At 27.3% G+C, this 11,510-nt stretch overlaps 1 protein-coding gene across 1 annotated transcript; it reads right to left on the reverse strand.

Moving 5' to 3' along the window:
- Window positions 1–565: 565 nt before the first annotated feature.
- On the reverse strand, window positions 566–2,474 carry LOC131172218 (cytochrome P450 CYP82D47-like). The gene is made up of 2 exons (XM_058133169.1): window positions 1,469–2,474; window positions 566–1,379 (listed from the first exon to the last, which is right to left on the reverse strand). Exons 1-2 carry the CDS (start codon window positions 2,429–2,431, stop codon window positions 747–749), a joined length of 1,596 nt encoding a protein of 531 aa, XP_057989152.1. The 5' UTR covers window positions 2,432–2,474; the 3' UTR covers window positions 566–746.
- Between the last annotated feature and the right edge of the window lie 9,036 nt (window positions 2,475–11,510).

Genomic DNA, 11,510 nt, shown 5'->3' on the forward strand with positions numbered 1-11,510 from the left:
CTTAAAATTTGTTAGCCATAAGAAAATATTTTCATCTCGATATCATACGAGTATTATTATATTTAATTTAAATATCAAAGCCTATTAAATTTTTAATAAAAAAGTAAAACAATTAAACCGAAATATTTTTATGAAAATCATCCAAAGTATATTTTATTGCATATTAATACAATAAATATCATTTAATAATATTTACAGTGGAATTTTTTTAAAAAAAATATATATTTACCGTGGAGTCAATTTCAAGAGCAAATTATGAATTAAGTGAGTCAAATAATTTATATAGTTATTTAACATTTCAATAAATATTATGAATTTGAATATGCTATCCCCTCTTTATAAACATTTTGATATGCAACAATAAAAAAATAATAAAAACAATAAAATAATTCAGCATAGAACTGTGTATCGAATTTGCATAAATCAACACAACACAATCATAAATAAATATGGTATATTTATATTTTAAATTTATAATTAATTAAATTTAAATAATTTTTTCATGAATAAAAGGTTAATTAAACTTTTCTTTCTTCCCTTAAAGAAAGCTAATGTGGGGTGCAAATATCAGGTGATAGAGTCCAAATAACACCACCCATAATTTTCTCTAGCAAGTAATACACGATTATATAATAATTTTTTATAACCATATAAAATTTATCATAATTAATGATGAAAGTCTACCCGCATACATATAGCAGTTATGTGGATCCAGAGAAGAATTTCCCCATAGTTGGCGTCATTTATTAATTGGTAGCAGCATAAAGGGGTGGAGGAAGGCGCGGCGTAAGAAGAACATCCACAGGGGTGGCTTTGAGGTTGGTCATTCCAGCACTCTCACTCATATCAACTGGTTGGCCTGAAGGAGTTTCAATTTCGAAAGAATGTAACAAAGTAGCAAGTGTAAGGTTCAAAACTTGAAGAGCAAATGAGACTGCAGGACAGATTCTTCTTCCACTGCCGAATGGTAGTAGCTCAAAATTCTGGCCCTTAACATCAACATCCTTGTGGGTTGTGAGAAACCTCTCTGGTATAAACTCTGAAGGATTCAACCACACTCGTGAATCTCTATGAATTTTTGAAACATTTACAATAAGGCGTGTACCTGCTGGAATGTGATAGCCTCCTACACTGCAATCTTCTATGGATTCATGTGGCACCGATAATGGAGCAGCAGGATACAACCTAAACGATTCTTTGATGATGGCTTGAAGGTAAACCAAATCCTTCATGTCTGATTCCTTCACTTGCCTTTCTCTACCGACAAGGGTGTCCAATTCTTGTTGTGCTTTCTTTAGGACATGGCGATTGTTGAGTAGTAATGACAAAGTCCAAGTTAGCGTCACCGATGTAGTCTCTGAAGCCCCTAGAATTATAGCCTGCATGAATCAGAGAAACTGTAGCATTCAGAACAAATAAAACATCGATCTTTCACTAATTTAATATGTTCATGTAAATATCTCTATACCAGGCAGGTAGATTTGTTGATAGTATCAACATCTCGGTTAGAAAGCTCTTTTGCGTCTTGCAGGATTGACAATAACACATCCATGAAGTCTTCTCCTCCCCCCTTATATACCACGCCCGAAGCTCTCTTCTGCTTGTGTTCGTGCAACCATCCTCCAATTATATTGTCCAGCTCTTTTGCAGTCTTCTTCATCTCCTTCTCATCCCCGCCAAAATCTAGCCACCTTAGGAATGGAAACGCATCTGACACTACAAACTTCCCCATGAGTTTGAAAAAATCTCTCAGTGCTGATCTCCAGTCATCATCACTATCTCTACCTTCATCGCCTTTATTACACTCTACAAATCTCTTCCCTACAACTATCTTGAATACCACATTTTGATTTACTTCGAAAAACCATCTCTTCATCTCCACCAAAAGTTTGTCCGAATCATTTTTGTTCTTGATCCATTGCTGGTATAATCCTTCGATGGCTACTTTAACCTCCGCCTTTCGCACATGTTTGAGCTTCTCTAGCCGATGATTTGAGAGAACCTCAAGAGTGACAAGCTTGCGAATTTGGCGCCAGTATTCTCCATATGGGCTGGTGCCAAACATTTGATAATTATAGCCCAATATTTCCATGGCCAGAGATTTAGGACGATTGGCAAAAGCTTTGTCGTTCGTTGTAAGGCAATCCCTTGCCAACTCCCAACTATTTACTACCAAAGCGCGATGCACACCAAGCTTGATAGTGAAAATTGGTCCCATCTGGTCAGCCAAGTTTCCGAGGATTATGTGAGGTGGCTGTGACCCAGCTAAGAGATGGAGGTGGCCAATAACAGGCCATCCACCGGCGGCTTCTGGTGGTAGTCTCTGCTTATTGGATGCTTTTCTTGATATCCAAAACAAATAGATGAGCGGTGTTATGAGGGGTAGTATGATGACCATGGCACTGACTGAGAATGAAAAAAGGGACTCCATTGTTGATTTCTAATTTTAGGTGGTGAGTGTTACTGATTAAACCCCATAAAAGACCATTTATATATGAGATTCTGCAAGATATTTTTGGGACCCAATTAACAGTCCCTCTATTATTTTGTCATCGTTTTATGATAAAATAATCTACATGACAAACAAATAATAAATAAATATCTATGCATAATAATTTTTAAAAATTATAATTACTTGGTAATTTTTTTTAAAAAAAATTATAATTATATATTATTTTAATATACTGATACGGTATCACAGTTTTATCATCTCAAATTATTTTTTTTTTTTATTTTAATAATATATTTAATTTTTATTTTTTATATTTTATATTTTTAAAATCATATTAAAATATTGTTAATGTTAAAATTTTTAATTAACTACGTTAAATGTAATTTAAATTTATATTAAAATTTTAAATAATTATATATTAAAATTAAAATTAACGATAATTGATTTAGATCTAGATTTTTAGTCCTTAACTATAAATAAATTAAAGTGAGATTTGGAGTTCCCTTAGTTTATATTAAATTATCTTGAATGCCATTCTTATCTATAATTATTTTTATATTTAATAATTAATTTAACAGTAATTTATATCAAACAATTCTAATTTAAATAATTATATAAATAACTAATTATTGATAATTAATATTTAATGATTAATAGCTACTAAAATAGTCTCATGATAATTTTTTTTAAATTATTTTAAAATAAATTAAATTATCTCTTACATAAAAAAAACCTTCAAAGTAATTTAGAAATTAAAGATATAAAACAAAAAAAAACTCTTCTATATAAAAAAATAAATAATCAAATGATTAAAAGACCATAAATAATCACTGTTGACAAAGATTTATAAATAGAAATTAATCCAATTTTTTTAAGAAAAGGAAAATTGAACCCTAAAGGCCTGCGCCACACATAATTATGTATTCACCATGTGTGGATGAGTTCATTAGTGCAATGTTGGTAAGCAGTGAAGTCATCATTGGATCACAATCACAGATGCATAATATTCAAACCTCCACTTGGAAGCTTTTGGGTCGCTTATGTTGTATGAGGTTAATTCCACATATTACGATTTCAGAAAATCTAATTTAAAATGTTTATATATTTAATTATTGCGAAGAGAAATTGCATCTCATCTCATCTCATCTCGTCACATGTATAAGCAAAGATACACGTATACTTATGGATGTTTTACCAGTTGATAGAATAAATTACCAGAATGGTACATATCCTTAAAAATTTAATGGTTGATGCATTTACACCGTTCGCCCAATAACCACAAATAAAGGTTTTATAGGTCAGAATTATTTATGAATTTAAAATATAAATATATAAAATTTATATATTTAATAGATAAAATTTATTATTATCTTATATTTTATATTTATAATAAATTCGATATAAATAAAAAAAAATTATGAAGTGCTCAGTTTATTAATTGAAGTGTAGTTAAATTGTGTTTACCAAGTTTTTCTTGATATCTTTTAATAATAAATGTTTACTTATAAAAAAAATTGTCTCATGCAGGAATAAAGAAATCAGAAGAAAAGACGGCTGTCATTTATTTTAATTTATTATATATATATATATATATATATATATATATATATATATATATATATAAAGATAACTAATTATATTGATAGAGGTAATTTATTTATTTTAAATATTATTTTGACTATAAAAAATTTAGCCATCATGAAAATAGTAATAATAGTAATTAGATTATAATTAAATATTTATGAAAGTTTATTATTGAATTCTAAATTATATTATATTGTTTGTATGAGGATTTTATATATAATATGTTGAATATTATATGTGTGTAATTTTATATGCATATATTGCTTACATTTTCAAAATATTATCATTATAATTATTATTTTTAAATACTTAAAAATAACTATTATTGGTAAATCAGGGAAAACACCTAGTCATCTAACTCCCATGTCATTCATTTTATAATATTATATTAATATATTTTACATATAAAATATGTTATGTATTTTATAATATATAAAGAAATTATATATAAATTAAATATTATGTTTTAAATATCATATAAAATCATTAAAAAATTGCAAGCATTGATCATTGAAATAGAATCATAAAAAAAAAATTTTAGTAGTTGATACTAAAAAAGAAAAATATATATGTTATTGAAATATTTTTTAAGATAAATATCCAATTTTTCTTTTTAAATTTTAATATAATATTATATTTATTATTTATAATATGTATTATAAATATAAAAGTAAACAAAAATTTGTAAAGGACTAAGAATTTGAAATTTGCATAAATTCAAAAAATTAATTTAAATAATAAAAATTTAAAATAAATTAATTTTTAAAAACCAATTAAATTTAATCATTTATGATTATATATAATACCAAATTACCATTGATATTAATTTGTATTAATTATAATAAAATTAAAAATTGAATTTATTTAAAAAATTTGTTTGTCACAACAACTCTCACTCGTAATAAGTTTTAACAAGGAAATAGTTATCACTAAATATTATTAGCAACGAATTAATATAAATTAGTGACAATTTTTGTCGCTAAACAATATCATTAACAACATTTATGGCGAATAATATTATTCAGCAGAGCTAAAACTTTTTAACAATGAAATGCTTGTTGTTAAAAGTTATAACAATGAATAGCAACTGATATTTTCTCATTAAAAAATATTATTAGTCATAAAATCATATATCTATCCTCAATAGTACTATTCTGTAGTGATATTTTTATGAATAATATAAGTAATAAAGGTTGATTTTGACAAGTGGTTAATGTTCCCCTCCCTCACCTTTAACTTCCCACATTTACATATATTATAGAATTATGGATCATAGTCAAACACCAAAACCAGTTGCAAAACCCAAAATTAGATACCAGAAATTGCAAAAATAAAATATAACACAATACCAAAATTACAAAAAATAATACAAATAAAGAAATAAGGTTTCTACAACATTGAATACAATGATAAATATTCAATACAATGTATATATATACACTCTCTTCCTTTCACATGCCTCATCTGTTTAGCATTTCTGCAATTGAGATCATGCCATTAATACCCCGTCCTTAGCTCAAATCATGCAGTGTATGATCTAAGATATGGAAGAGACACTGATAGCATGATTTTTCACTATAAAAAAACAATTAGTTTTATAATCGATTTTTAGAACTAACTGAAAATTAATTGCTGTTAACCACTTATAATCTTACAATCAATTTGTGATTTATGTTTTTTTTAGCAAAATATTTAATTTTTAAAAATTTAACAATCGATTCAAGAATCGATTGCTAAATCGATTGTTATTAGCTATTAATTATAATTGGTTGCTATTAGTAATCGATTTTATAATTGATTACTAAATCGATTACTATTTAATATTAATCAATTGCTATTAATATTAGAAAAATCTTAAATATACAATTAGCAAACGATTTTAAAATTAATTGTTATCTGTTGCTAATAGCAACCGATTTTAAAATCTCTTGCTAAATTAAAGAACTATTTTATCTGGTTCCAAAGTTAGCAATATATTTGCGATCGATTGTTAAAATTGGTTATTATTTGCAATTGATTTCTTGTCAATTACTAATAGTAATCAATTTTTGCAACCTCTTCAAAAATTTCAAAACAATTTTTTATTTTCTTTTTTTTATTTGCAACCAATTTGTACATTAATTGTTAACAATAATTAATTTTTGCAATCGATTTTTTTTTTTCAAAAATTTCCGCTCAATTTTTTGTTTTCTTTTTTTGATTTGCAACTGATTTTTCCATCCAAAAATTTCTGCCCCTTTTTCATTTTTTTTTTATTTTTATTTACAATTGAATTTTGCAATCGATTGCGAATCAGTTGTAAAATTTTCTCCCTAAAAAATCCTACTCAATTTTTAAAAGAAATTAGCAATCGACAATTGTTTACTAATTCGATTATATAAATCACTGCTAGTTTTCTTTCTCCACTACTCTTTTTTTTTTTTTTTTTCACTCTTCCTTCTCTTTTATTTCATTGTCTTCTATCATCTTTTCATTCATATATATTTTATTCATCATTTTTTCCTTTCTAATATATTTTCTTCATATTTTTTTCTTTCTCATCTATTTTATTCATATTTTTTTCTTATCTATTTTCTTCTTAATTTTTTTCTTTTTTTTCCTACTTTCTTTATTATCATATTTTTTTTCTCATCTATTTTCTTCATTATCTTTTTCTTTCTTTTCTTTTTTATTTAGTTTATTTTTCTTTGTCCTAAAATAAAAATTTGTCCAAATATATTTTTTATTAGTAAATTATTTTTAGTAATTTTTTTGTTATAATATATATATATGATAATTTTTTTAGTAATTTGTTCTATAAATATCTTTTTATATTTATTTTTTGTTAATATTTTTAATAACAGTTATTATTAATTAGTAAATTTTTTAATAATATTTTTATATTAATTTTTTAGTATTAATTTTCCATTAATAATTTATTATTTTAGTAGTTTCTTTTGAAAAATTTATTTATTTGAATTTTTATTTATTATTTGGAAATTTATTTTTTGATAATTTTTTTTTTAAATTAGTAACTGACTTTTGTGTTGCTAAATTAGTTACAAATGACAACCAATTTATAAAATAGTTGTAAAATTATAAAATTAAAAAATAGTTTTTTTTTTTGCAACTAATTATGTTTTGGTTGTTATTGGCTACTAATTTTGATTGCTTAATCAGTTGCTAATAACAACTGATAGTTTCATACCAATTTTTTTTAATTTAATTAATTTAGCAATCAATTTGATTGTCGATTAATATTTGCAATTAGTTTCATTTTAACAGACTAAATCGGTTGCTAAATCGATTAACAGCCGATTTTAATGAATTAATAATTGATTTAGTCGGTTGCTTATCTAATATATATATATTTTTATAGTCTTTAGGAGGGCTGGGAAAGGAAGATTGCGAGCTATATTTTTTCTTTCTTCCTATGAAATTGTTTATACTAAAAATAGAAAAAATTTACTCATCATGAGAATGTTATTACCCTCTCTAATTTCGTTTTCCTCTCTATGCTTCATGTACAAATTATATAATGTGAGTCAATATAGTAATATGGTTGGTAGCAAATTAGATGAAAAATGTGTGATCTTGCTCAGGAGGTATAGGGTGTATCATCTGTGCTAGGGAGAAAACATAGATGACATGATCTTAATTGCATCAATTTTAGGTAATATTGGCTTCACCAGAGTATGTCTGTTACTATCATGCATATTTATACCAGTCGATCGACACATAGTCCTCATGGCGACCCAACTAGCATACTCTTTAACAAAGCTTTTAAGTAGTAATAAATATGATGGGGTACGACTAGCTTCCAATTTTTTTCATACACGATCGAGTACACCCTTATCGTGAACACAACTAAAAGCTAACCTCAAAGCTAAATATCTAGGTTTATTTGTAATAGCTCTCATTCCCATATAATTTGTTGAATTAGCCCATTGACCCTTATCATATGCCTTACAAGGCAAACTACATAATCCCCTGTACTTGAGATTGTTACTTTCATAGGTAGATTAATCAAATTCTTAATCGTAGTATGTACCATTGCCATTATTGTTGATTGATAATTCTTTTTGGAGTTGGCATTATACAAGCCATGATTTTATGTAAGACATAAACAAAAGGGAGCGCAAATAAATAAATAAGAAACACATCATAATGCAACTAGTTTGTTCAATTACGTAATAAAAGGAGCTATTTACCATAAGGATGAAATAAAAGAAAATAAAATTGACGATAGCAAGGTGAGGGTGAGAGAAATTACGTAATGGGGGTGGAACAGTTACTAGCGCACTGTTCAAAGTAGTGTGTCAAGAGCAGAATGCTGTTTTTAATAGTGTATACAGTAAGGACGCTATTATTATCAGCACCCATGCAGGGATGCAGTGATATTATAAGTAGTCACATTAAGTCAATATTATAAGCAGTCATGGCAGTGATATTCATTGCTTACTGAAGGTGGTGGCAAGGTGGAGACTTAAATTTTCAATCTAAGTCTAGATGCTGATCATAATAGCATCCCTTGCTTGCATACTGATAATAATAGTGTCACACTGCTTTAGCAAGCAATAAATCTCACTGCCATGACTACCATTGATATCCTTCATGTGACATGTATCCCTGCCTGGACGCTGATAATAATAGCATGCTGGCTTTGCACGTTGTTATAAATAGCATTATGCTCTCGGCATGCTATTTTTCCTAACAAGAGTATGTTCCACTACTTTTACCACTCCCATTTCATAAATTCTCTCAACCTCACCCCTATCTCATTAATTGTTTTTTTTTTTTTTTTTTTTTTGTAATTCATCCTCATTGTAAATAGCTCCATTTAATGCTAGCATTATCATTCAAAAACAAACACATCAAAAGACAATGATTCATATTTAACAATGCATTACATATATCTTACAATCACAATATATAAAGATTAAGTTAACATTAAACTGTACCTAACCTAGTAGCATGGCAGTAAGCAATGTGAGAGATAATATACAAAATCACTATTGTCACCCTCACTAAAATAAAAAATGTCATCATCTTCCATGTTTAAGGTAGCTTCTGGTACGTTATTAACTTCATCGATATTTATTAATAGCATTCATTGTTTGTGAAATAGTTCAAAATGAGTATTCATTATCTCATTTTCAGCACAAAGTTGTGTTTTAACTTTCTGAATACCTTTGACTGAATTCCTTTCTAATTTAGCTGATCGTGTAACACCCCTTACCTGGTCTACAGTATAGCCGAGCAAGGCGTGCCACATTCGGTGCCGGAGCACCTTATCTAATCTTACTTTATTCTTAAATAATTTTCATCTCATTATATTTTAAAATTGATTTTTATTCTAAGGAGAAACTGATGGAGTTTCCCCTAATTTATTAACGTTTGGCACGTTTCATTATTCACCTATTTGAAAATTTCAATAATGTTTTACAATAATACTTTCATCTATATTCATTCATAACCAAATAAATTTCACTGCATGATCCCAAATATCATTTCTCAACATCATCATTTTAAATATTTTCAAATATCATCTCACATTCAATTCTTGCAACTCGTATTCATACATACCCATACATGCTCAAATCATATACACAAATTTTCAAACTTCATTCATTTACATGATTTACAAATTAATTACATCAATTCATAAATTACAAGATATACAAATTAATTACATATGAAAGAGTTAATTTATTAATTTACATCACATACATATTAAATACATTTTCATAACTTACATTACATTACAATATAATAACTATTTATAAAGTACAAAATATATTAGTATGATCTATATGGGCCCTATCTACATACATTGCTGAGGAGGTGACAACCTTGACACTTCTGCAGATCCGGACTCCAAAATCCTAGTCTACTGTCCACTGGGCTTTATCTTCAGTACTTACGCGATGAAACAATCCATCGCGCTAAGTATTTATGCTTAGTGGTGCAATAATACAACAAGGAAATAATATACAAATAAAGATAAAAATAAAGCATAATTTATGTAATAAAAAATTATTTTGATTTCATAGAGAATTTTAATATTAAATATGTTTTGTCATTCATAACGTTCTTTGGAGGAGCTTATTTCCTAAATTTACAATGATAATATACAACATACAAAATTAATAAAAATATTGAATTTATGTTCATAATATTATAGAAGATGCAATTGTAATAATTATTTAAGTTATACTCATTTTGCTAATCTTTTTATCACTTTACTCAACACTTTCTAGATGTTTCGGATCGTTTCATAATAAATAAAATTTTAAGGCTAATATAATTCATTTTAGGTCTTTCTCACTCATTTATTTAATTTCCATTATTCTCAACAAATTCCACTGCCCAAGTAACCTATGACAGGCTGACTAAACTGGATAAGTGGGTCCTGAGCATTGGACACCGTGGTGTCTTGGGCCGTCATACCATGGGACGCAAAACGTCAACCATGTATGCAATTACTATAGCTAGCATAGGGCACCGCAGTGCCTCGGCTCATCATACCATGGGACATGAATACATAAAACGTCAACCACGTATGCAATCAATATGGCTAAGAAGCCATGATAACAAATAGTCGGGCATACAAGTCATAAATACAGGCATAAAGCCTTACGCAGTACTACTCAAATAATCCCCTATTGGAATGCCAATCTATCCAATCTGACACATGTGTCTAGGCAATATATGGGCACATTAGTACAATTAAATGTTCATATGTCTTATTCTTTTATTATATTTTCTATTTATATTTTATAGCATTTTAATTCTAGCTATGATGGAAGCATAATTTCCAAATCTCATTTCTATGTAATTTATACATTCATTATATGATCTATATAGATCACAATTCACATCAATTGTTTTCACATATCATTGTACTCAAAACATTCTTCCTTTCTCTCATGATGAGAACTAATGTCCCATTCACATGTTCATGTGATTCATTTATTCATTACAATATTTATATGAATTCACAATTCAAGAAGTATTTTACTTACTAAGTATTTATGATTCACCTTATTTCCTCTTATGTACCATTTATTGAGTAGGGTATTATTATTCTAGTTGCAATGAAAACATAAGTCTTAATGATAGCTTCATCTCATCTATATCTTTAACAATCCATTTATGTTAATTATATTTCATATTTCAAGTCATATTACTTATATAGTATGAGTTCTATTTGTGATGGGAATACAAATCCTAACTACCTATTCACATAATTTAAGTATTCATTAAGTCATTTAGGTGAATTATCATTCCTATTCCAAATAATCCAAGAACATTTCATGGATTTTAAATTTCATACCTTAATTTCCTCTAGCAATTTAGCTCTTACATTTTGTGTCATTGTATTTACTATTCACATTACTATTCATGCAAATTTTAACTATTTAATAAATAATAGGATTGAAAATTCTAAATTCATAATAACACCACATTTTGGGTTATAAACTTGTTGGCATTA

The sequence above is a fragment of the Hevea brasiliensis genome, chromosome 2, assembly GCF_030052815.1.
Source record: "Hevea brasiliensis isolate MT/VB/25A 57/8 chromosome 2, ASM3005281v1, whole genome shotgun sequence".
Classification (NCBI taxonomy): domain Eukaryota; kingdom Viridiplantae; phylum Streptophyta; class Magnoliopsida; order Malpighiales; family Euphorbiaceae; genus Hevea; species Hevea brasiliensis.

What these genes read in the sequence shown, in the direction of transcription:
- LOC131172218 (XM_058133169.1), bottom strand. Translation starts at nt 2,431, where the DNA reads ATGGAGTCCCTTTTTTCATTCTCAGTCAGTGCCATGGTCATCATACTA. An exon ending in TCAACAAATCTACCTGCCTG is followed by an intron (nt 1,380 to 1,468) that starts GTATAGAGATAT and finishes TGATTCATGCAG; the next exon opens with GCTATAATTCTAGGGGCTTC.